The following is a 27,578-nucleotide window of genomic DNA, read 5'->3' as shown; positions in this document are numbered from 1 at the left end:
AACAGAACTGGAACTCAGAAGATTCCATTTAGTTCCTCTTGGCTCTCTCTGAGCTGAGTTCATAACTCCTACTTGAGTCTTAGGGACATTTCCTCCATGTTTTTTAACCTCCTGGTCTGTCAAATTGAGGACACAGCCTAGATGATTTAGCCTTGAAGTTTTATTATCTGTGACACACAATATTTACCACATCTTTCTAGCTGTTAGTCTTTATTCTTTCCCTCTTACGTCACCTTCAGACTAATCTATACAAAATACCATGGCAACACCAACCATCAGAATCCATCAGGGTTTACTGCTTACCGTACCTAGTACAAATTCCTTATCTGGTTTTATTTCTCATACTATTCTTGGACATGTTAGCTACTTTCTTATACACATTGCCAAATAGTTTTCAAAAGGATTGTATCAATTTAAATTGTGTCAATTTTACCACAGCATTACACATAATGGTTATTATTGTTTTAAAGAAGTCCTTGCTATTTTATTCGGTGTAGAATAGTAGTGGTTTTAATTAGGACATATTGGAGATACTTACAAATATGGGTTTGAAAATTATACTTCCCTTTATGAACTATCCAAATCCTTGGTAATTCTTTATACTCCTTTACTAATAAATATAAAAGTTTTAACCTCTTTTTCATATTTGTAGATACTTTTCCACTCGATAGCTCCTCAAATCTTCAAATGATGCTGGTATTTCCCTAAATTGTGTTTTCCTTCACAGAAGTTTTTTTTATTTTTATGTAGTCCTGCACTATATAACTCACAGCCTGTTGGCCTGGTTGACTCCTTGAAGATTTAGGGATAAGAATTTACATTTATTCTAAGTGGAGCAGAGAACTTTTGATCTAACTTTACACTCCTGGGACGATATATGCCAGTGGTAGTTGTAAAGGAAATAGAATACAGGGTTCCTGCAAGTGCACTTCTCTTTGCTTTGGGAGGATGGAAGCTCTCCTTCCTCGTTTCTAAGTTTAACAGAGGTGATAGACTACTCCTCTGAAGCAGAATCAAGTAACCAGACTCTGTGTGGACAGGAAGCTCTTGCCACATATATAATGATAATTGGGTTGAGGCCAGGAAAGCTACTATCTCTGGCTAGACCCTGAATCTACGCTAAGACAATACCAATTACAAGAGGAAGTACAGAGCTTTGTGGGATAGCCTTACAGAGATTACCTAAATTGAATGAACCTGATACATGACAATCACTAGTTGTACTCCATTTGCTGCTATAGGGGACTCAGACAAAAAGAACAGGGTGTCTTACTTTCCTAAAAGCAGGTACTGTCATGTTTCAGACTCAACATTTTAAGTATACAGACAGTTCCACAGGTTGAGTGTGAAGATGTCAGCAACTGACCATGTAGCACCCCCAAACTTTGAGACTCTCAAAATCAACATATGTATATATAAAAATCCTCTCAAAAGGGATGAATCAAGCCAAAATCAGGAAGATTGAGAGAAAGAATGCAGAGAGATTAATTCTGATTCCATCAGGAAAGGTTATTCTGATTACCCTGACATTTCCCATAGGGAGGTAGAAGCATCAAGTTTGATGCCTCCAACCCAACAAATCCTAAACCACCATTGGGTTTCTTTCTGTTTATAATTTTTAAAGTTGGTTTTCCTATGAGGTTTAAAAAAAAAAAAAAACCTACTCTATAAAGCTGAGTTTGATTACTTTAAGGTAAATATGGGATTGCATCTTACTCCAAAGATGGGTTCTGTAATCAATGAGCAAAGTAGGAAAACCACATATACCGAAAGTTTCCCAGAAACCCTCTCTCAAATGGCTACACTGTGAGGTGAAAGGGCACTGAAACCCACCAGTGGGATAGCGAGGTACAGATCACATAGGTACACAGAGAGAGGCATGGAGCCGACTTGCCCACAATATTTTTTTTTTCCTTCTCTATACTCTAATGAAAAAGACAGCAATTTTTTTTTAATGGTCAGATAGTAAATACCTTAGGCTTTGTGTAACTTAACTCTGCCATTATAGTGGAAAAGCAACCACAGACAAAATATTAATAAAGGAGCAGGGTGGTGGTGTCTCCAAAAGCAGGGGAAACAAAGGCAAAAATGAGCTATTGGGACTTATCAAGCCGAAAGGCTTTTTGCACAGCATAGGAAACAGTGGACAAAACCAAAGCACAGACTACAGAATGGGAGAAGATAATTGCAGATGTTTTATCAGATAAAGGGTTAGTTAGTACCCAAAATCTATTAAGAAATTATCAAAGTCAACATCCAAAGGACAAATAATCCAGTCAAGAAATGGGCAGGGGACATGAATAGACATTTCTCCAAAGAAGACAGACAAATGGTAAACAGACACATGAGAAATTGCTCCACATCACTCAGCATCAGGGAAATACAAATAAAAACCACAATAAGATATCACCTCACACCAGTCAGAATGGCTAAAATTAACAAATCGGGAAATGACAGATGCTGGCGAGGACGCGGAGAGAGGGGAACCCTTCTACACTGTTGGTGGGAATGCAAGCTGGTGCAGCCACTCTGGAAAACAGCATAGAGGTTCCTCAAAAAGTTGAAAATAGAGCTACCCTACGACCCAGCAATCACACTACTGAGTATTTACCCTAAAGATACAAATGTAGTGATCTGAAGGGGCACATGCACCCCAATGCTTATAGCAGCAATGTCCACAATAGCCAAACTATGGAAAGAGCCCAGACATCCGTTGACAGATGAATAAAAAATACAATGGAATATTATTTAGCCACCAAAAAAAAAAAAAGAAAAGAAAAAGGAAATCTTACCATGCGCAACAATGTGGATGGAACTAGAGTGTGTTAATCTAAGTGAAATAAGTCAGAAAAAGACAATTATATGATTTCACTCATGTGGAATTTAAGAAACAAAACAGTAGAGAATAGAGGAAGGGAAGGAAAAATAAAACAAGATGAAAACAGAGAGGGAGACAAACCATAAGAGACTCTTAACCATAGGAAACAAACTGAGGGTTGCTGGAGGGGAGGTGGGATAACTGGGTGATGGGCATTAAAGAGGGCACATGATGTAATGAGCACTGGGTGTTATATGCAAACGATGAATCACTGAACTCTACCTCTGAAACTAGTAATACTTTTTTTTTAATTAATTAAATATAAATTGAATTTAAAAAATAAACAAGTATGGTGGTGTTTCAACAAACCTTTATAAAACAGATTTGGCTTGTGGGAGTATATATTTGTATTCATTGGGGAAATAGTGTGTTAATATGAGATTCCAGTAAGTGACTCCGTTATGACTATGAGATTTAAGTGACTGTTACCTTACTTCTCTGGGTGATATTGCTTCTTCAACATTGCTGCAAACCTTAAACGTTAACAGCATGATACAAATAATAAGTGAAGCATGTTGCCAAACTAACTGGAGAACAAGGTCCAAAACAAGGAGCTTATTTTTTTGGAATTGATAATAAATAGAAAAGGAATTTAATATGTACTTTTTTAAAGGCCCCATCCCAGGTGGGAAGTGAGCCCAGCGACCATGATATCAATACATATCCACTTTGAATATGCAAACAAGGTTCTGTTTTTCTCATGAACACAGTAACTTGGCATGCAAAATAGGTCAGAGTCTCCTTGGGTTGGTAGGAACACCGGATGCATATATCTTGGGAGTGATTTTGTGTCCTCGTCTCTAGCAGAATGGCTCTAGGCAGGCACCAAGCCTAAAGAAACTGCTGTAGGTTGGGCACCGCTCTAGGTGTGTGGCCTTGGGGATGCTTTCTTACAGGGCTCTTTGTAGTTGACAGAATCTGGAGGACACAATCACAAGTTACCCCAGCAGGCAAGCTCATCACTGGGCGATGAGCTAAGCCGTCTTGCTAAGAAAAATTCAAATGCCCAGCCATTGTCAAGCCATTGTCATACTGTTCACCACACAGGAAAATTAGGAAATTTAGGTGAAAGATCCAATGGCAAAGGGGCAGGTAGGCCTTTCACACTGAGCACTTAGATGTCCTGGACTAACAGTGACTTCTAATAACTGAATCTGAAGAACATTCCTTCTCAGGCTCACCTCCAGCCCTCTGACGACAGACTCGCCTCTGCCCTCCGACGACATTTTGTAAAATGGATTCTCTTCTCCTGTAAGGCCATCAGGGGGAAGGCTGCCTGGAACCAGCCTCTCTACTCACACCCCCTCAAAGCTGAAAACTGAAATTCCTACTATTGTCAAGCCTCTAGAGAAATTCCAGTGGTGGCCTAAACTTCCTGCTTGAATTCCTCTGTGTCAGAAGGCAATACCACAGACAACGAAATGTGTGTGCATGCACACATTCGCTCAGCTACTTTCATTTCCCAGTAAGAGGGCAACAAAGTTGGAAACCTTTGAAAAGGTCTTTATAGACAGCTTTAAATTAAAAAAAAAAAAAAAATCTTTGAAACAAATCATTCTTGTTTGCAAGGCCAGGCGCCATGCTTGGCCCTCTCATGTTCATGCTTGGCCCTCTCGTGTTTTGCATTTATGCTCGCTGCCCTGGTCAACTCATGCAGACATGTAAGGTTTAAATGGCATTTGTGATGAGTCACAAATTTAGGTCCTGAGTTTTTCTATCCAAAAGACTTATCCACTGAACAACTTACTTGCCATCTTCCCCTGGATTTCTAACAGCCAGGGCACCACAAACTTAACACGTGCTCAACAGAAATCCTGATTTCTCCAACAATACCTTCTCTTCCTGCCATTTCTACCATATTAATAAGTGGCAAATGCCCTTTTTTAGCTCTTTGGGCCCAAAACTGTGGTGTCATGATTCCTCTTTTACTACTTTTCACATTAAATCCACCAATCCCTACTTTCCAATCTCTCTAAAATCTGACCACATTCACCACCTCCTCCCCTCTCATCTGAGCCTGCCCAAGCTCCCTCTTCTTGGGCCACTGGAACCATCTCCCGTGTGACCACCATGCCCCTTCTTCCCTTGCTTATTCTCAGGCCAACAAGCAGACAGATTCTATTTTAAATATAATGACGCCATGTCACTTTTATGTTTAAACACTTCTCACCTCATTCAAAACAAACAAAAAGTCCAAAGTCTTCCCTGTGCCCACATGCCTTCTATGATCCAGCTTCTTACCTCCCTACCCCAGGCCCCTCCCACTCTCCACCCCAGAGTGATCCAGTGACACTGGCCTTCCTGTTGCGGCTCCACCAACCAAGCACAGTCCTGCCTCCAGGCTTGGGGAACTGCTGCTTCCTCTCCCAGAACACGCTCCCCCCCCACCCCCCTGACTCAGAGGTGGCGCTCTACTCAGTAATTTCGGGTCTCAGCTCAAATGTCACCCTGCCAGACCATGCTTCTGAAAGAGTTTGTCTGCCCTAACTCTATCTATTTTACAAACTACTTCATCCTTCCAAGCACTTCTGACAACCAGAGGCATTTTACATTGACTTGTAGTCTGTGTGTGCTGCCGAGTGCCCTGTGTCTAGAACAGTGCCTGGAATATACCAGAGGCTCCATAAACATCCATTGTTGAATGAGCGAACAACCCAGCATGTGGGACATCCCTGGTTCACAAGTTGCACGTGATCATGGATAATCCTTCATGCAAATCTTATTTCACCATTCTCATAAAGAATGTATCACAGTTAACTACTTATCCCTGTGCCTTCATGCTCATACTGGGAGGAGCTGACAGGAGGGGAACTTGGGCGCATTGGTTCCTCATTCCATCTTCTGGATTCAACTTATTTTATGCAGTGCAGAACTCGGAGTAGACCTTACCCTTCACCGGAAGAGGCCACATTAGGGTTACAAGTAGACAGGTGGATTGAACACAGCTTCCTCTAGGCTCTGAGATTATTTCTCTCACTCCATCTGCCTTCTCTGGCTTCACGCACCTAACTGAACCAGTCTTGACTTTTCTCAGAGAGCATGTCACTTCCCCAAGCCAGAACCCTTGCTTCGCAGCCGTGAGGACAAAGAGACGGCAAAGTCGCAGATGGGCCCCTGCCTGGGGAGGTCTGGGGTTAGAGAGGGAGCTGCCTGGAACCGAGACTTAGCAGCATGGATTACAGAACCTGATCTGAACAGGCTTGGCAACTTGTCATTTATAGAATTATCCAACATGTTAGTGTTGTGGTGGGAAGTAAATTGTTCAAAGTCGTCTCTCTGGGCTCAGTTATCTTACTCATAAAGATGATCACAAAGTCATCTGTCAGCTCAAAAAAGGATTTCATTCTTCGGTGAAATTTATATATAGTGTGTTTATTCTGATGGATATCTGAATGATACCACCGACGAGCTCATTTAAAAGGATCTATTTCTCCAGCCTTGAATAAACAGCCCATCTCTACCCTCTGTCCCTCACCCATTTATATCGTTCAGTGCTGAGGATAAATTTCATTCCTTTCGTTAGTTTTTTCCTTCCAAATACTTTATATAAGAAATCTCTGTTCTTATATTCTTCCAGAGCACTTTGCCGCTTCTAGCATGGCATTTTTAAAAAATCTAACATTTGTTAGGTTTGGCTATTTACATAAATGCTCCTTGAGGATAGGGAAGAACCGTCCTGTGCTCTGTATCCCTTCAGAACCTAAGACAACTTTATAATGAGAGCTGCTCGATGAATACCTAATGGAATGTTGAGGAACATCTTTAAGCCCTCACTCATATTTGAAAGGAGAAGATACTGTGTTTTCTGCCTTTCCTTCAATTAGGGAACAGGGTAATGAAATTTAATAGCAAGATTAAGGAATAAGTCTCAAGAGAAATGTGCTTCCTCGATAACTGTTATCAATATTAAAAGTGAGTCAGGGGATGTAATTAGATGAACAAATGTACTGAAACAGACGCTTTAGGGAAAACATTAACTGGGAAACTGGAAAGCAAAGAGACTCCACAGAAAGAACATTCTTAGAATACTGAAAGGGAGAACATTTAAAATGTCATCAGGGATGGAAAAGAAAATAAACTGCACAAGTTGAAAATAATGTCAGTGGTAGAGAAAATGAATTCTTACATTTGGGAGCCATTTTGCAATTGGCAACGTGTTTTTTATATAAATTAGCTGGATTGAAACATATAACAAGCCTATTAGACACGGCAGTTTGGGGCTTTGAGCAAAGAGAAGAAAAGATGAGCAGGTGTGTGCTCTTGTGAAGCTGTAGTTATGAGAATCTTGAAGTGGGTTTTTGTGCACATATTAACCAAAATGGCGACATTTACAAACACGGTGATAATGGAAAATTTAGAAACTAAGTGCTTCCTGAATATGGAGGAGATGGGGTAAATTGATTTTCTCACTCCTATTCTTATTGAATAAAACATTTTAGTTCTTAACTGTATTTTCCAGATAATTTATATCTTACCGGTCTCCAGAATGGGTTTAAGATAACGCACGAAATAAGTACACAATAACTATGTGGAAATTTAAAAACACGAATGACTACATTAGAAAAAAAATACTGAAGGGGAAAAGGTAAAATAAAACCAGGAAACAGAGTGGTCAGCACATGTCTGCTTGCCCTAAGGTCCACAGTCAATGGCACATAGAATTCTAAGACTCAGGGATGCAGATAATGAGACTGTCAATTTTTCTATAGAAACCTAGGTATTTCTAGCACAGAGACAAGACAGAAATGCCTCTCAAGACTGCTTACTGAGAGGATGTTAGTGTGATGCAAGGAACATACCCTCATGGTAAAGGGAAACAACAGGTTTCATATGATTCTTACTTCTCAGGCAAACCACAGCAGACTTCATAGGGCTAATGCAGCACTTAGATTGCAGAGCTGGGCAGGGGGGGGGGGCCTTGCTTATTTTAAGGGTAAAACTGAAAATATCTAGAAGAATGAAGCTTTATGTGCCCTTCTGGTAGCTGACAGAAGCGAGTATCTCCTTGAGTGTTAAGAAACAATGAGGTAAGATGTTATACTCCAAGTCACCTGAAGTGGAGCTCCTCTTGGTTGCTTAGTTGCGTGCGGACGGGTATGTTTTACTAAGTTACCTGTGTTGAGAACAGAAACAATATTCTCTTATGAAAATAAAGGGACCTAACCAGGGAAGATTCCCATGCGGAAGGCCACAGCCGAAGGGAAAGTCAACCGATAGTCCTCAAAAAGCTGCTTGGGATTCTTATAGACCTACCAAGTAATAGGCTATCAAGTCTTCAAAATTATATGCCACAGAGTGTGACCATGACAATGTTATACTGGGAGATATTTTAAGTGGGAGTTTTTGCTGTCTTGGACAAACAAACAAATGAACAAACCCCAGAAATCTCAGCAAGGTCTTGAATAAATTACATTATATTATATTATATTATATTATATTATATTATATTATATTTTCAGTAAATATTACTTTATCAAAGAGGAGAACACTTAAAGGAATCTTAACAACTTTAAGTTACCAGCTATAGAACTCTCCCATAGAAACTTGGGTAAAATAAACTAAACACAAGTGGACTTGTTGACTAGTGTTACAGGATTAACCAGAAGTCAGAGATTAATAAATATTATTTGAACTAATGTTAGAAAACTGTTCTGACTTCTCTATCTGTATTCTACAACCATTACTTCCCTTTCACACCATCACTGATTGTGGTCTCCCTGGTAAATTAATTCTTCAGTCAAGGTCTAGTAACTAAATCAAGAGAGATTTCTTACTCCTGGAATACAGCCATTGTCTCCAGTACTCTGTGGACAACCTCATAGAAACTTCTATCATCCGTCCTCACACATTTCAACCTCTGGTTTCAACCTCTCCAAGTCATACTATGTGGAGTAAACTGGTCAACCACACTTCGGGGGCTTCAGCGTCTGAAACAACTACAATGCACAATGTGCCACATTTCTTCCCTTCAAGAGGGAAGAAAACACACTGACTCCCTATTGCCAGGGATCTTGCCCTTTTTGTCCCCTCTATATCCCCTGGGCCAGGCACAAGGCCTGGCATAGCTTTTATAAATGTTTGCTAAATGCACATATGGAACAAATGAACACTTGGGGGTCCAGTGGGCATCTGTCACTTTGCAGGCCATTTACATAACGTCATCCTCACATTCATCCCATACGCATGAGCAGTGTTATCCTCATTTAATGAAAACTGATATGCTGAAGTGCTAAGTGACCTGCCCAGAGTAAATAATAGAGCCAGAATTCAAATCCAGGTTAGCCCAACCCCAAATCCTTAGCCACCACTCCTTTTTCTTAATTATACCTTGAAGTGGTGTGGTCCCCAAGTTCACAGGTATCCCCTGTGGGGGTAGGGGTAGGTGGAGACTGGTTCCGAGACTAGTATGATTGGGAAGCATGTCCATTATGTGCAGTTCTCGGTGGGTATTAGTACCAAAGGATCCGGAAAGACCTCAAGTACAGGAAAACCCTGATAGTTTTAAACCTAACAATTTGTCTCCCTAACTTGTCTCCCTAATCCTGCTTGCGAACTCATTAAGGGTTCTCTGTTCCAATCTTTTGCAGACAGCAGTGCTGCCCAGAGCAGTGGGGAAAAGGCCACACCACATCATGCTGCCTTCCAAGGCTGCCACTCCAGCGTGCCATTAAGAGACGCTAGCAATGACGGGTGATGTCGCTTTGGAAAGATGTCATTATTTCCAGATTCCTTATTCATAAGCAGGAAAGTGAAGGTCTTCAGCAAAAGAACCTGTAAGGTCCCTTCTAACTTTAAAATTCCCTACTGCCCAACGGCTTCATGCTAAAGTTGCTCAGGTGGATTTGTAGAGACAAGAGAATTGTCAATTTACAAATCAGCCATGTTTTACGTTTTTTGTTTTTGTTGTTGTTGTTGTTGTTTTGAAAGAGAGAGTGCTTGAGAGCAGGTTGTACATGGGGAGGGGCAGAGGGAAAGCAAGAATCCCAAGCAGACTTTATCCCTAGTGTTGAGCCCAAGGTGGGGCTCGATGCCACCACCCTGAGATCATGACCTGAGCAGAAATCAAGAGCAGGTGCTTAACCAACTGAGCCTTTCAGGTTCCCCTGCTTTACATATATTTAAATCGGTTTTTGGAACCCAGAAGCTATTCTCCACAGAAACAATGGCAGACGTGATTGCTAAATCAATCCATCATGTCAATCAATAACGTGATTATCAAGTCAATCAATAACCCAGGTGAATACTGCACATACACACTGCAAAATATTAGAAAATTATACTCAAATATCAGCACTTACATAAAAGGGAACAACAGTAAAATCCGTCCTAACTACTGGTACTGAAGAAAATGTAGTTTTAATTTTATGAAGAGATACTTGATAAAGTTTCTGGAGGGGTCATATAAATATTTTCAAAAGTGTTAGAAGGTTACTGTACTAGATTAAGATGCCTACTTACACTTTAAGATGGATGGCTTCCCTTTTCCTTGATAAAATAATAGCACTTACTGCTACACTTACTGCTCATCACCATGAGATGCAAGTGGAAAAAGAAAAAAAGAAAAGAAAAAAGAACTTGGAAATGTAGAGAACCAGATCCTCCGGGAAGGATAGGGGACGGTCGAGATGTTGTGAAAAATTGTTCTCTAAGCAAGTCCATGACAGATAACTATTAAATAGGATAAAGAGGGAGTGGGGAGAGTGCACATTCAGGAAAAGTATGCATTTGGTTGTTGGGTTATTCAAGATATCTACAAACTGATCCTATAATTCAGGAAATAATCTGGGGCGCCTGGGTGGCTCAGAGGGTTAAGCCTCTGCCTTCGGCTCAGGTCATGATCCCAGGGTCCTGGAATCAAGCCCCGCATTGGGCTCTCTGCTCAGCAGGGAGACTGCTTCCCCCTCTCTCTCTGCCTGCCTCTCTGCCTACTTGTGATCTCTCTTTCTCTGTCAAATAAATAAGTAAAATCTTTAAAAAAAAAAAAAAAGGAAAGGAAATACTACAAGATACCTTAAATATACTATATACCACTTCTCTGTAATTTCAGACCTATACTATTTTGCAAGCAAATAGAGCCTATTCAAATTATTTAACACATATTTAACTGAATATCTGCTAATACATGCCTTTGCTGAGTTCTTTGAATAATTTAAGAAAATGAACACCAGATCGTTTCTGCCTCTTCTTTGTTTACATTTCCATTATTTTGCTTATTTGAAACCTCAGACACAGTGGTTTCTGGAACCAGCCTGCCTGTCTAATTAAGAATTCAAGTTTGTAGTCAAGTTCTGGAGGTTAAATCCTCATGCTGCCATGGACCTCTCTCCTTAGCTTATCCATCTGTAAAATGGGGATAGTGATAACACTACCTCTCTCTTGCAATTGGGTGAGAATGAACTAAGTTCACGCATGAACAGTGCTTAGAAAAATGCCCGGCACATAGTGTGTACTCAAAAAAACCAGCTATTATTATATTTGCTTATAAAATTCATATCAAAAATACCTATTAATTTTTCTCTGTATATTGTTAAGTAAAAAAGTAAGGGACAAAACAGTATGTATTCTATTCTCTTTAAGGAAAAAGAAAAATAACAGAAACTGTATACATACTCGAATGTGGGGAAAAAAAAAAGTATCCGGGGCAAGTGCTTTGTATATGTTTATATAAGGAACGTGTATCCCTGGAAAATATACAAGGAACTCAGCTGAAAAAAACTGGCTACAAAAGATTAAGGGAATTTTATTCTTCTCTGTAAATCCTCCTATACTTTTATAATTTTGTCCCATTTTCATATGTTCTTTAGTAAACTAAAAATTCACTAAACTTAAATTTTTGGCAATCAAACTGAGACTAAAAATGATAGCCATCAATTCAATCTTTACTTATAAATTAATCCAAATAAATCACGGAGATGAAAGGTATAGCACAGGGAATATAGTCAATGGTATTTTGATAGTGGTGTATGGTGACAGATGGTAGCTACATTTGTGGGGAGCACAGCGAAATGTACAGACCTGTCAATTTACTATGTTGTACTCCCGAAACTCATGTAACATTGTGTATTAACAATATTTCAATAAAAATACATAAATAAAATTACACCGTCCCCAGAAAATAAATGAAAGTCAACCCAAAACTTATCCACTAAACAAATCAATCCAAATTAAATGAGGCACAGGTAACTTTGTATGTTCTTTTCTCAACCGTTTCCAAAGAAAAAAAAATTTATCAGTAAATGCTGATGTCCTCCGACTTAAACAAGGAAACTTATTACATTGATCTGTGTTGGTCCCACAGGATGCTTAATGCTTTACAGAAACAACGAATCAATTAGCTACCAAAGAAGATAAAGTAATAAACGGGAAGGATAGTAAACGAATTTAACTAGCTCAATGATACATGCTTTCTTATTTGGGGTATTTATACACAAATCATATGTTAAGTATAAATAGAAGAAAGAATAACATATTTGAATCCACACATACTAAAACTGACTCCATAGAGCATCCTGACTTCCAGACAACAAACTGAAAAAATTAGTCAAACCAGATAATGAGGCACAAAATGGGAAAATTCTAAAACACTGAATTTTTCACTTTTTGGAAACATAGTCCAAAACTCAAAGATAAAGCAACGCAATTTTATGACTTTCCTCACAATATAAAACAAAAAATGAACTTTATTTTCAAGAATTTTATAATCTCATTAGGGTTAACACTGTGTTTCCTCTGGGGTGGGGAAAAAAAAAAAGCAAGCAAGCAAGCAAGAAAGCAAATGCCATCAAGACAAACAAACCCAACAACCCCAAACAAACATCTGTTTTGTTTTCTCACATCTTAATAGCCTGACTATTTTAGACACAAATATTTGTTTTGCCGACAAATGTTTCCAGAATGTTAGTTAAAACTGTTTCAGTAAAAGAGTTTATTTTTGAGCTGAACAAATTGCAAACTTCTCCAAAGTCCACAAGGCATCAGCGAAAAAGAGCAAGTATGGCCTAAAGATTTTCAGAACTGCTCACTCGGCAAAACGGAGGAATCAAGACCCATGTTGTTGCAAACCTCAGGATCATTTCTGCAGTGGACAGATGTAGCCGTGTTCGGTTATATAGATGTGGCCCAAATTTCCTGCATTTATAAGGCAGACGGCCGGCAGTTTAGTTTTTCATCCTGTCACACTGAATTCCTGTGAGAGCTCAGAGTTCCCCTGCAACTTTGCACAAGAATGTTCCCGGTTTTCAGGCGCTTTGCTCTACTTTCGTGTGCCTTGGCAAGGATCAAAGAAGCAGAGGGAACAAATGGTTTCCCATGCATATTGAATTCCCTCTTATACTGATTTTTCCTCTGTCACTTGAAATTCAATATTGGCAAGATTCCCGTACATCACCTTAACCAGTAAATCGTCTGCATGTAGTCAGAGCATGAAAAGGTAGATTTCAACCGTCTACCTTTTTGGTAAGAATTCAAATGAACAAATCCTTTGAAAACCTAACTTTTCTATAGCATGCATACCAAAACTCATTCCTAATGAACAAATAACTAGTTTTATTTTGCATTCGCCTAAAATATTTTATTTCCCATTTATTTACTCTTTTCTTTCTGATGGCTTTGTAGTATTTCAAAAATACAATGTTATAGGTGATTAGTCCTTCCACAAAAATTTGGCCTCAAAATTCTCAATTAACTCAATAATACTTATAGTTTATTGAGCATTTAAGAGCTACCTCGTTTTCCTCATCTGTAAAATGGGGACAAATAGTACTATACCTCAAGGTTATGTTGTAAGATTACATGTAATGTAAAGTTCTAAAAACATCAACTACATTTGTACTATGTATTATTATTACGATAGCTGTCGTAATTATTATGAAATGTTCTAAGATTTTTGACAAAAAATGTGTTCAAGCCAAATTGTTTAAGCAAAGTAAATGAATTATAAATAAGTTCATATTTTGATCATATAAGGAGAAATCATACAATAAAAAATATTTTTAAAGAATGGCTTAAGTACTTTTCTAAGAAAGCCAATTTAGAAAACTCCTTCATGACAATTATTCTCAAATGGTAGTTAAATAGTTTTTGTCACCTTTTTGAAAAAATGTATTTGGTTATGTTGCTAATAATATGCCTTAAAATTTTTAGAGTTTAATATAAGAAAATAGCATTCATCACATGTCAGTGGCTAAGAGATGATACTATGTGAATTCAGATACTATCGAAAAAGGAAAACATCCTAAAATGCCTTTTTTCCCTTACTGCTATATGTTTTTGAACATAAAAGAAAACCATTTACTTTGTAAAGAATTGTTTCAAAAAAGAAATTTAAAAGAAATTTAAAATGAAACCCATCATTTAAAATTTAATGTAACCATGGGTTTAACTGTGATACTGTCTTACAAGACTTAGAATTGAATAAAAAAAAAAAAAAGAGTTGATTCTGATAAAAATTTTCTCTTATAGATCCTGGAATTTGAATTTGCTATGAAATACTCTTCTTCTCAGAAACTAAATACATTTCTAACAACAGAAAGCCATTTAATTGGAAAGATATGAAAAATTGGACAGCTGTCACAAATAATACATGCTGTACTGATATCAAGTTTCTAGTATTTTTCTCCAATAAAACATTTATAAATATATACCTCTTCAAAGGGGAGGAGTTTGATGATAATGGAAATAAAAATATTTTGACCTAAATAAATAGAAATATTAAATTTTGTGGGATACAACAAAAACAATACTTAGAGGGAACTTGATAGCACTTACTGCATGTGTTAGCAGGGAAGAAAGATTTAAAACCAACAATCTAAGCTTCAAGCTTTAGGAAACTAGAAAAGGAAGACCAAGTTAAATCAAAATAAAGCAGAAGAAATAATAAAAAATCAGAGAAGTCAATGAAATTGAAAATAGGAAAATGATAAAGAAAAATCAATGAAATGGAAAGTTGGCTCCTGAAAAGATCAATAAAATTGATAAATCTCCAGCTAGGCTAACCAAAAAAAAAAAAAAAAAGACACAAGTCATTAATATCAGAAGTGAAAAAGCCATCACAGGCAATCCCTTAGACATTAAATGGATAATAAAAAAGCATTACAAATAATTCTACGCCCACCAATTATAATGGTAAGAACCATTCCCTGAAAGACAATATACTCACACAGAGAGAAATAGATAATCTGAATAGTTTTATATCTACTAAAGAAATTTAATCAATAATTAACCTTTCAAAACAGAAAGCACTAGGCCTAGATGGGTTCACTGGTGAATTCTACCAAATATTTAGGAAATAAATGATACTAATTTTTTACAATCTGTCCCAGAAAATAGAAGCAGAAAAAACATTTCCTAACTTAGTCTATGAGGTCACTATTTACCCTAATACCAAAACCAGACAAAGACATTATAAGAAATGAAAACCCCAGGCCAATATATCTCATGAACATAGATGCAAAGTTTCTTAAAATATTAGCAAAACTGAATCCAACAATGTATAAAAGATTTATACACCATAACCAAGTGGGATTTATTCCAGGTAAGAAAAGCTGGTTCCACATTTGAAAATCAAATAATGTAATTCATCATATCAACAGGCTAAGGAAGACAAATCATATGATCATATCAACAGTGCAGAAAAAGCACTGGACACAATCCAACACATATTCATGATACAAACTCTCAGTAAACTAGGGGCAGAGGAAAACGTCCTCAAGCTGATAAAAAAAATATCTACAAAGAACATGTAGCTAACAACACACTTAATGGTAAGAAACCAGAAGTTTTCTCACTAAGATCATGGGAACAAGACAAGGATGTCTCCTCACCACTCCTGTTCAAACACTGTATTCAAAGTCCTGGCTGATGCAATAAGATAAGAAAAGGAAAACAAATGATATTCAGAATAGGAAGAAAGGCATAAATCTGTCTTCATTCAAAAACAACATAACTGTTTATGTAAAAAAAGAAATACCAAGGAATCAACATGAAAACTTCTGGAACTAGTAAGTGATCATAGCAAAGTTTCAGGATACAATATACAAAAGTCAATTGCTTTCCTAGATACCTGCAATGAGCAATTGGAATTTGAATGAAAAACATTATATGATTTAATTAGCACCAAAAAAGAAAGATAAATCTAAAAATATGTATAAAATCTATATGAGGAAAACTATAGGACTCTGATCAAAAAGTAAATTAATGGAGAGATATTTCATGTACATGGGTAGGAAGATTCAATATTGTCAAGATTCAATATTTTCAGTTCTTTCCAACTTGATCTATAGATTCAATGCAATTCTAAACCAAATCTAAGTGAGTTATTTGATGGATGCTGACAAGCTGACTCTAAAGTTTATGTGGAAAGGCAAAAGACCCAGAATAGCCAATACAATATTGAAGAACACAGTCAGAAGAGTGATACTTCCCATCTAAAAGACTTATTCAAAGTTACAATAATCAAGATAATGTGGTAATAGGAAAAGAATAGACAGATCAATGAAAGAGAATAGAGAGCCCAGAAATAGAACCACACAAAGTTTGCCAACTGATCTTTGACAAAGAAGTAATAAAGCAAATGGAGCAAAAGATAGGCTTCTCGACAAATGGTGCTACAAACACTGGGCATTCACATGCAAAAATAAATAAATAAGTAAAAAGGAATCTAGAAACTGACTTCTACTTTTCACAAAAATTAACTCAAAAAGGATCAGAGACCTAAACTGAAATAGCAAAACTATGAAACTTTTAGATTCCATAGGAAAAAAACTAGGTGACCTTGGGCTAGGCAATGAGTTTCTAGATACAAAACCAAAAGCATATTCCATGAACGAGAAAAACGCCTAAAATGGACTTGATTCAAATTAAAAACTTAAGCTCTTTGAAAGATACCGTTAGGAAATTAAAAAGACAAGCCATAGAATAGGAGAAAGAACTTATCTGATAAAGGACTTGTATCCAAAATATACAAGAACTCTTAAAACTCAATAATAAGAAAACAAGCTCATTAAAATTGGGTACAAGATTTGAACAGGCACCTTACCAAAGAAGATATATGGAGCAAACAAGCATATGAAAACATACACAACATAATATTTCATTAAGGGAATGCAAATTAAAACAACTAGATACTGCTACATACCTATTAGAATGGCCAAAATCTGAAATACTGACGACACCAAATGCTGACGAGGTTGTGAACAACAGGATTCTCATTCGTTGCTTATTGGTTCACAAAATGGTGTACACTTTGGAGGACAATCTGACAATTCCTTATAAAACTAAACATATTCTTACAATACAATTCAGTGATCATGCGGCTAGGTATTTACCACCCAAGTGATTTGAAAACTTATGTCTATACAAAACAAGTTGAGCATAAATATTTATAGTAGCTTTATTTATAACTGCCAAAATTAGAAGCAAGATGGCTTTCAGTGGGTTAGGGGGAGGCTAGCATTGCTAGTTGAAGGATAGGTGTGATTTCCTGGAGCCCAATAAGTAAATTACAATGTTGCTAAATAACCAGATAAACCTCACCGTATTTCTCAAGGTCAGTGAATACTTACATATTTCCACCAGAAGATGTAAATTTTATTTTATTAAGATAGTCAAAACATGACTAACAAACTCATTTTTTAAAATAAAGATTTATTTATGTATTTGAAAGAGAACATGTGAGACAGCAGAGGTGGTGGGGGGGTGGGGTGGGGTGGGGTGGGGGAGACAAAGGGAGAAGGAGAATCTCAAGGAGACTCCCCATTGAGCATAGAGCCTGATGCAGGGCTGAATCCCGTGACCCTGAGATTGTGACCTGAACCGAAATCAAGAGTCAGACACTTAACTGACTGAGCCACCCAGGTGCCCCAACATCATTTTTAAAAATGAATGCAAAGGATTTAAATTGCCAAGAGTAGATCTTAAAAGTTCTCATTACAAGGGAAAAAATCTGCAACTACATATGCTAGTGGATGTTAACTGGACTTACTGCAGTGAACATTTCACAATACGTACAAATATCCTATCATGTTGACACCTGAAACTAATCTAATGTTAAATGTCAATTATATCTCAATAAAAAAAGTTGCTGTTTTTAGTTTTTAAAATGAATTGAAATTTTAAGATTAAACTTTCATGTTCAAGTTATATTATTTTGAATGTATTATGCATATCTACCCAAAGGAGACTATAGTTTTCAATATTTAATTTAAACACATTAAAATAATTTTTGAACTTAAGATTCATGAGGAGATACATGTTTGGAAGTGATACTGCTTAATACCATAGACTTAAAAGCTAACTGTTCTTCATAATTTTAAAAATGCATAATACTAAATAATGAGTCCTTATATGTATGGCCTGAAAAATCCTTGCAAGATTATCTTTATATATTCATTATGCCCTAACAATTCCATGAACAATACAAGGACAGATATTATAAAGTATGGGAGGAAGTCACATATGTACACAGTGCATTCATTCTGTACTGTATAATTCCTTGAAACTGAAAGGCAGAAACCTGGCTATACAGAAGACCAGATCATAACTAGAGTCTAATTTTCCAATGCAGGATATAATGGCCTTAAACCTAATAGACTACTAAAAGAAAAAACATCTGAAATTATTTCAACAAAATAGACATGATTTTAACCATTTTTTATATCATAAGACAAAAACATTAGGTTATATGCTATAAATCATTCATTCTTTCTAATTCTTCAATGACTTTATGGATTCTATCATTCAAAACTTCCTTTTCATCAAAGACCAGTCTACAGTCTTACATAATTAGTAAGAAAGGAAAATTAACACCAAAAGACTTAGGCGGAATCCACAGTCATACTACAAATGTAAATAAACAAATGAACCAAAACCTCTAAAATCAGACTAACTCTTCCTTGAATTTCTCAAGTAATCTATATTTCTTTTTAATGTGGAAACTCCCTGAACCTTCTAATTCATAAGGAAGGGTGATCCATACATTTATTTTAGTGGGAAGTGGTAAATAAAAGAAACTTGAAAAATATTATTTTCTCCCCAGTTCTATAGCCATACACTGAAATTGAAATGAATACCTGAAACACTAAGCGTTGATTCAAATAAAATCTAAAATAAATAATTTAATATTAAAAATCATATAGACATTTTGAGGGGCGCCTGGGTGTCTCAGTTGTTAAGCATCTGCCTTCGGCTCAGGTCATGATCCCAGCGTCCTGGGATCGAGTCCCACATCGGGCTCCCTGCTTGGCAGGAAACCTGCTTCTCCCTCTCCCACTCCCCCAGCTTGCATTCCCTCTCTCGCTGTGTCTCTCTGTCAACTAAATAAATAAAAAAACTTTTAAAAAAAATCATATAGACGTTTTGAAAAGATCACTTTTGCATTGTTTCCTACATGACATGGCTTTGTGCTTAGCCCTCCCCACTCTTTCACTTGGTACCCCTTTGATAAATAAAATTCACTTAAAATAATGGCATGTTTCAGAGACAAACTTTTCTGATATGACTAAATTGGTATTTTTCAGAAAGAGCTTATCAACCTTAATTTAAAAAAAAATAATTAAGTTTTCACTACTTTGTTTTGTACTGTACTCTTCCCAATCAAAATGTCATGATGAATTAAGTAAAATTACTCTGCGGTCTTCTTTTGTCATTCTATTATTACACAAATCCTGAAGAGTTTCTCCACTTGTTCACATAGCTATTCTAATTCAAAGCTCCTTTTAGTCCTCAAGAAGTTGGGATGACCCCGATGGCTCATATGAATACAATCATATTATTGATATATGAATATTATTGATATATAAATATATTATTGAATCATATGAATACAATCTCCCTGAGATTGGGACAAGCCATTATCTTTCCTCATGACACTATATGAAATCAATGGAAGTGGAGAGGAAAACTCTCTAACAGCTTCTATAATAAATCCAATTTTTGACAGCAATTATATAGATGTTAAATCTAAAGGACTTGTATACTAGATTCTGTGAATACTGTATTTACACACGTGAACGGAGTAAAAAATATATCAAGCTAGTTTTTAAAAAATAAAGGGAACAGATTACAATATCAAAGATTAGAATGTTTGGAGCTGAGCTGCGCAGAAATAGTATTTATAGTTCACTGGAATACAAGTTTAAGAATGATGTAACTTCCTGCTGTAGAACAAAATAGTGTTCGTCTACATTTAAGAAAAAATGTGAAACACTAAAACCTGAAAGGAGATTTTTTTTTTCTTATGGGGGACATCTGGTAATATTTGCAAGACAAACCTATAGTCAAGATTGAAATTAGCACCTGTTCCATAAAATTCGTTTTCATGATTTAAAATAACCAACTAGAATTAACACACTATGATCGCATTGTGATAGAAGTGTATTTCAGCGGAAGACCATTTTAACCTGGCTTGTAGCAAAGAGCAGGCTTTGGCTCTAAAAATAAAAGGCAAAAGGTCGCAAACTCTGCAATTGTTTGAGGATAATAGCTCACTTCATAATCCATGAAAGGAGAGACTACATTTTTAATAGGACAAAGGTGAGACGTACAAGAGAAAATATAAGAAATATAGGTAAAGACCAGTTCAGGAAATTAAGCCAACGATATTAAGAGTTTCAGAGAAAAAACTAAAGGAGGGAAGGAAATGTCAAAAACTTGGTAGGAAAATTTCCAGAGATGGAGAGATTTTCACTGGAAAGGGCCTATAGAGGTTTGTGCAGAAGTATGAAAATTCTCATGCCCAGTTATGAAATTCAGAGTAGGACTTGAGTGGGAAGGGTGAGCCAGAGGAATCATGATTTTCCATTATTAACTCTGATTTTTTTTTATTTTGGAGAAACATTAAATATTTAATAATAATAAACACTGAATTTGAGGTAATATTTATTTTCATATTCAATACGTGGGCAAATATTTATAATTATAGTTAATAATTATAGCTCAATATTTCTAATTATGTATCCAAAACACCGTCTCTCTTGAAAATTGAGTATATTTACAACTAACTAAAATCTCAGTTTCAAGGGCTTTTGAAGTTACATAATTTATACTGAAATTTTTCAGCAAATAAAAATAAATAAAGTTAATGCCACAATCCTGTTGTTGGACTTACATGTAGGCTGTGCCAAAACTTGCCAAAACTGTGAAACCACTGCATGAATATAGGACTGTCGAAAAATGCAACTAAACCACCAGAAATCTAGCCTGCAGGATTAATAAAGTGCACATAGTTACCTGCTGCGGGATCTGTAACTGCTTGGCTGGTGATGCCAGATGGTGGCTCCTGGAGCTGGTAAGTGGCATTTGTGGACGGTGTGGTCGGGCTGGTGTTGCTGCTCGTCATATAATGGGCTGGATACGGGGAGCTATTATAATACTGTGCGTATTGACCCTGGCCGAAGCTTGGATAAGATGGGTAGTCCTACCAAATCAAACCACACAAGAGTAATCCATCAGAGGATGTCGCTGCTTATCACTCCCTTTGCAAAGTATAACTATGTTTGTGTTTCTGGGTCTTCTCTGAATTCACAAAGGGGCACACAAGTACACGCAGATGAAGTGCCCAGACTTGCAAACAAATTTGACGTAAGATCAGACACACTCTCCCTATGCCTTCTAGTCCATGACCAGGTAAAATTAAATAAATCCAAAAACCAAATGCTCACCATGGAAGACTTTAAAGTGAATTTTAAAAGAAAAAAAATATATGTATTTTAAAAGGCTTAGGTAAAATGTCACTCACAGTAGAATATAAACAGATCTTTCTTTATATAAGAAAATCATCTTGCATTAAAAAAAAAATTTCTCAAGTTAAACTGGCTTTTAAAATTACCTGCTGTGAGCTGTTAAATCCAGAGGAATTTGTGAGTGAATTATTTCCTGTATATAATCCTGATGATGTTGTAAAACTGCTACCTGAAACAAAATGAAAAGAAATATGGTTGAAAAAATATGCAAGAATAATGTACCTGTAAGAAATCATTATTTAGAAAACACAGAGTTGAAATTCATTGCAAATGCATTGGTTTCTCTTCAAAACCAGAATCCACCGCCACGACAAAAATGGTGTTTTCTTAAAATCATTGACAATTTTAGTTCCACCATATTGCAAAACATTAAAGAGTAGAGAGATTTAAATTTCTGAGGACATGAGTAACTCATATAAAATTATGGGCAAAATTATACATTTGTCCAAAAAAATATTAGGCACTGGGTTTTCCATTTTGGTTTGTGAAACACACCAGGATTTTTTCAAGGCTTTACATTAAATATGCTTAATGAAAAATGATGGGACCTGATCAAAGGATCTTTAAAGTTCTGGCAGGCTCGAAAACTATAACTACTTTCAAATACTTTCAGACTTGTGCTTGTCACTATAATGGCCTACTGAAAAAGCTGATTATTTCATTACATGGAAGAATAAATGGCAGCCCTTAAAGTATTTGATAAGACAAGGACCAAAGAGGAACACGATCAATGTTTTAGGTATTACATGTGCTCTCTAGGTAAATTCTATTTGCTGAATGTCTACATGTGTTCAACAATAAACAGTAGTCACTGGGCAGGATACAAACATAAAAGCAAATCTCTGTCCCCTCTCTTGTTTTATCTATTTATTGTTAATCTATTCAAAGCAACACTTTCATTTCATTTTATTTTTGAGAGAGAGTGTGTGCATGTGAGTGGCAGGGAGAAATATTTAGCAGGTTCCATGCCCAGCGCTGAACTTGAGGCGGGGCTCGATTCCAGGATCCTGAGATTTTAAACCGAGGGTGAAATCAAGAGTCCGACGCTTAGCCAACTGAGCCATCCTGGTGTCCCAATAATATGCTATTTCTGATGATCACATTAGCAAAGATTTTGAAAATATGAGGGATTGGCAAATGTGTAAACCACAGCATTCATACGCTACAAAGCAGGAATTTACGCACAACCTTTCTGGCTGGTCTCTTTGGTCAATGATTAAATAACTTAGCCAGCAATTTTATTGCCTGACATTTGCTGTGAGAAAAAAAATGCATGGATTTATACAAAGAGATCATTAGCAAAGATGTTCTTCCGTGCTGTTTTTAATAACATAGGAAGCATTCCCAAATCCTTAATACATGTTATTCAGGAAAGGGGATATTATGAAGACATTGAAATGGTATCATAATGATGTTTAATTACATGGAAAATTTTTTCATATTATTTTGCTAGAGTAAAAATGAAAACAAGGAAAATGTTTTGATGATTTCATCTGGAATATTTTTGAAAGCATACAATGTTTTTAAAAAGCACAAAAATCTCAGAAACATTATCTATGGAAGGGCATAGCCGTTGGTCACATAATATTCTTGAAGCCAAGGCACATTTCAGACTTTGTGACCCAGAAGCTGTGTTGCTTCTATAAACAGAAAAACCTTTTAATTAAAATTTTATGGCCAATGAACGTGTTGGCAGTTCAAGGAGAAAGTCTTCAGTGTGAACTAGCTCTTCACAGATGCTTTCAGGTATGATGCACGAGTTAATCCACGCCAATTACTTATTTGCCACTCAACAGTTAAGTACTACTTCATGAGTCAGAAAACAGGGTTTCCAGTCATCACTTACAAGCTGTTTGGACTTTGGACAAATCACCCAACCACTCTAAGATCTAACTTCCCCATCCGTGAAAACTCTACTTCGTAAGGTTCTTCAACAGATCAAATGAGGTAATGTTTTGGAAAGCATGGTGCCGGATCTCCAACAGCACACCAATTTAGAAGCTGTTATTGTTTATCTCAGTAAACATTTCTAAAATTCTCCATTGCATTTCTGTATCTTTTCTCTCTCCTTACTTTCCCAAACTAGATAAATAGGACTTAATCTCTTTGCATATCTAAAATCCTTTTTCTACTTATTTATCAGACATCTCTGAACTTTGAAAACCTGATCCAAGCCTTTGTTATTTTTATTAAGGGAAAATATTTCCTAAGATAGTTTCAAATTTGGTTATCATAGCCTCATATTTGAGGTTTCTTTCTTTGTGACTTTCAGGAATACCAAGTGTTCAAAGTTCCCATAACACCCATCACAGATAAGCAAAGAGCTCTCGCATTAATATTTATTCTGTCATGAAAACTGGGGCTTCAGACAAGCTTCCCCTATTACTGTCATTAGCATGGGACAATCACAAACTTCTAAAGATATATTAAGTGCTGGACTTGTGGTGGTAATTACATGGGGATAAAAGAATGACTGAGACATAGTTTGGGACCTCACAGGACTTATCAGGATGACATCGGTTTTGTTTTTTTTAAGTACTGGACCTCATTGGCATGTGACTCACTCTGTATTTATCAGTGAATTAATCAATATTGATATTTTATATATAAAGCAAACTTACACTGAATAACGTAAACATGCCTTGTAAAAATAAAATTTAAATTTCTTTTGGATAAGAGTGCAATATCAATACTTTTTTAAACTTTACTATATACATTTAATAGGAAACATTACGTTGGGTTATGACTTGTTATTTTCATTTAAAACTGCACATTTCTAGGTTATGACTTGCTACTTTCATTTATACTACACATTTTTGAACAATAAATACTGACCTCAACAATCCCTATCCACCAAGAAAATGAGTACTATATAGAAAATATATTTTTAAAATGGGTGTTTTCATTCCTTAAGTTATTCCCTGGAACAAAGTAGAAAAGGCCACGGAAGCTATATTGGCACATACAGGCCACTGAGGTACGACCAAGTAAATCACAGTTCAGTACTTGAAATGGTACCCAAGTGACTTTCCAGACTTAATGCTACTTCTAAGGCTGTACATTAGCTGGAATTCAACATAAGTTATAGTCATTTACTGGCTGACGGCTGGCCGAGATTCCATTCCATTTAGTACACTGCAGCAGGCTTTAATGGCACTCCTGAGGCCTGGGAGACTTAATGCAACTTCCAAAAGGGTCTAAGTTACTTCAGGGAGAGGGGTACACACTAGGGACTCAGGCTCAGGCAATACTCATTTTTCACCACCAGCACTGGATCTGTAGGGCCACACCACCTGCCTTCATGTAGGACTTAAGCAAAGAGGGCGGCTAACTTTCAGTCTAGGCCACCAGCACTGGCTTTCTGCGACAGCCTCCTTTCCTGGTTTCCTGCCCATCTTCTGGCCCCCTCCAGTTCATTTTCCACAAAGGTAGAATATTTTCTCTAATGTGCATATCTGATCTTCTCACTCCCGTTCTTGTTTTGTTTTGTTTTGTTTTTAACGTAACCGTTAGTGGCTTCCTCTTGCCCTCAGGATAAAATTCAAACTCCTTCCCAGAGCTTATTTATTAGACCCTGGTCTGGTTCCAGTCTATCTTTCGGACTTCTCCGGTTTCGTCCCAGGAACCTCAACCCAACCCAGCCAGATACACATTCCAGCCTAACTTCACACAAATGAAGCAACGTGTGGTTCTCTTAAGGAGGCTTTTTGCACCTCTTACTTCCTCCCCACTGTATCCTGACTAATATCCCATCAACTTCGTAACTCAGCATGGACTAGAAACCTTTCTTCTCAAACACCTTCCCCAAACTCCCCTCTTCTCTTTCCTCCTAAGCTTGGATTACTGAATCTCCTGTCTATCTGTCTACCTACCTACCTATCTACCTCCGTAATGTATACATAGTATTATATAAATTTATATATACTTAGATACATTATATATTTATATTATATAAATTTATATATAATTTACATGTATAACATATTTATATATTTACATTTGTATGTTTGTGTATAATTTGTTGTATAAATTTATATAATAGGCACACAAATTTATATATATTTATATACATCTAGGACTACTCATCAGTATTTTAAGCTAATTAGTATTAATTAGAAAATTGATACAAATTAAATACTCATCATGTTTTTTAAAAAGATTTTATTTAATTTATGAGAGAACACACTTGCATGAAGAGTGGGAAGGGATGGGAGAGGCAAACTCTCCATTGAGCACAGAGCCCATGCGGAGCTTGATCTCAGGGCCTTGAGATCATGATCTGAGTCTAAATCAAGAGTCGGACACAACCGACTGAGCCAGCCTCAAATAATAATTACACTTAACTCATTAGTCCCTTCCCTATTCAACAGGCTAAAAAGAAATCTTAGAGCTTATAGGATTGGATGTTTGCAGTCAACCCATACAAACATAACCAGAATACAAAATAGAGTAACAGTAAAGATCGACAACATCCCTGAGTACTTACTATGTTCTAGGAGTGTGTTCCACTTTATCTAAACCCAACAGCTTGATACTATAGGCAGTATTAATATTCCCACTTTGCAAATAAGGAAACAGAGGGTTAGGTCAAGATCATACAGCTTTAATGGGGTAAAAGTGAAATTTGAACCCAGCTCCGTCTGGTTTCAGAGTCTACACAATGCTCTCTCATACCCTCTTACCTTTTCTATATAGCTTTATAGAAGCCCTGAAATTCACTCTCGTTTTCTACAGGACTAAGAAAAACATCAGAAGCAAAACAGATGTACATAAGAACAACTAATAGCACTTCAAGGTTACTGAGTGCTGGCTCTGAGCCAGTAGTTTCCACGTTACAGCTCCCTGGGCCCTCCCAACTGCCCTGTGAGAGGAGAACTTACACCCCACTTTACAGATGGGCAAACCACCAAAGATTATGAAGAGTATCCTGGGCCATCTGGTCCCAGAGGCTAGGTTCCTAATCTCCACAGTAGATTACCTCTCAAAGCAACTGGGACCAGGGTGGTGGTGGGGGAGAGGGGTCGGAGAAGATCTTGGAAAAAAAATTTTTTTTTAGCATATCCAACCTACAGTCAAATGCCAGGCAATTGTCGGGAGGTGTCTGTTAAAAGGCACATATCTACGCCCCGCATTAGACAGAGGAATCACCAACCATCTCACTGAAGTAGAAGAGGGAGGGTTTGACCTAAAAATCCACTGCTTTATCAAACACCTCAAGTACCTGCGACTGTGTTTTATACCAATTCAGTGGGTGTTTTCGTAGTCACTTCAGAAACATATAACCAGTACAGGCTTGCTTTTTTCCTCTAAGAAAGGAATCACACTGACCAAGCATTTCTAGAGTGGAAGCTTTACAGAGACTGTTTGGGGGCAGTTTGGGTCCTTAAGCCATGCGAGAGCTCGTAAAGGGAGGAGAGGGTTCCAAGGCAACAGCTGATCCCACGCAGATCTGGTGCCCATGCCACCCGATGAATTTCACCAGGTCAGAGCGCCACAAAGCAACGGCAACAGAACCACCGCAATGCTCCTGAGAAAGTTTCAGTGTGTCACTGCAAAACCCACTTCCTATTCTGAGCAGCCCTGGCAGGAGAGGCACGTTCATGGAGAAGGCTGCCCTACCCCGGGGTTGAACATGGATGCTAGAGGGGGAGAGAGGACACGACGCGACGAGGGAAAACAGACCCCCTTTGTCTGTTGGAGGATCCATCTACTGCGAGTTTCTGTTTGATTCATGAGTCTTCACTTTTACCTTAGGTCAGAGAACTAGGCTTAATATTCAGAATTTCTTTATCAAAAAAATATAAAAGTATTCTCCTTCCTAGAGACAAACCACTTTACATGAAAAGTCACTTCCAGGTAAATAAAAGAGCAAATATATTGTATAATAAAATGCTGTGTATTTTATATAATGGAACGTTACAAAAATTCGCCAAAGCAGAAAGAATTCCCGCTTAGAACTCATT

At 37.1% G+C, this 27,578-nt stretch overlaps 1 protein-coding gene across 3 annotated transcripts in view; it reads right to left on the bottom strand.

The window, feature by feature from the left end:
- Positions 1-27,578, bottom strand: part of EYA1 (EYA transcriptional coactivator and phosphatase 1) — a 166,308-nt gene that overhangs the window by 88,326 nt on the left and 50,404 nt on the right. For all 3 annotated transcript variants that reach the window (XM_080802030.1, XM_080802031.1, XM_080802032.1), the window contains exons 7-8: positions 21,702-21,784; positions 21,104-21,290 (exon numbers count right to left, since the gene is read on the bottom strand). In XM_080802030.1, coding sequence (XP_080658156.1) covers positions 21,104-21,290; positions 21,702-21,784 — 270 coding nt within the window. The remainder of the gene's footprint in view (positions 1-21,103; positions 21,291-21,701; positions 21,785-27,578) is intronic.

This window comes from Martes martes, assembly GCF_963455335.1.
Source record: "Martes martes genome assembly, chromosome: 4".
Lineage (NCBI taxonomy): Eukaryota > Metazoa > Chordata > Mammalia > Carnivora > Mustelidae > Martes > Martes martes.
The sequence above is the reverse complement of the archived record's forward strand: the minus strand, read 5'-3'. Positions and strand labels throughout refer to the sequence as shown.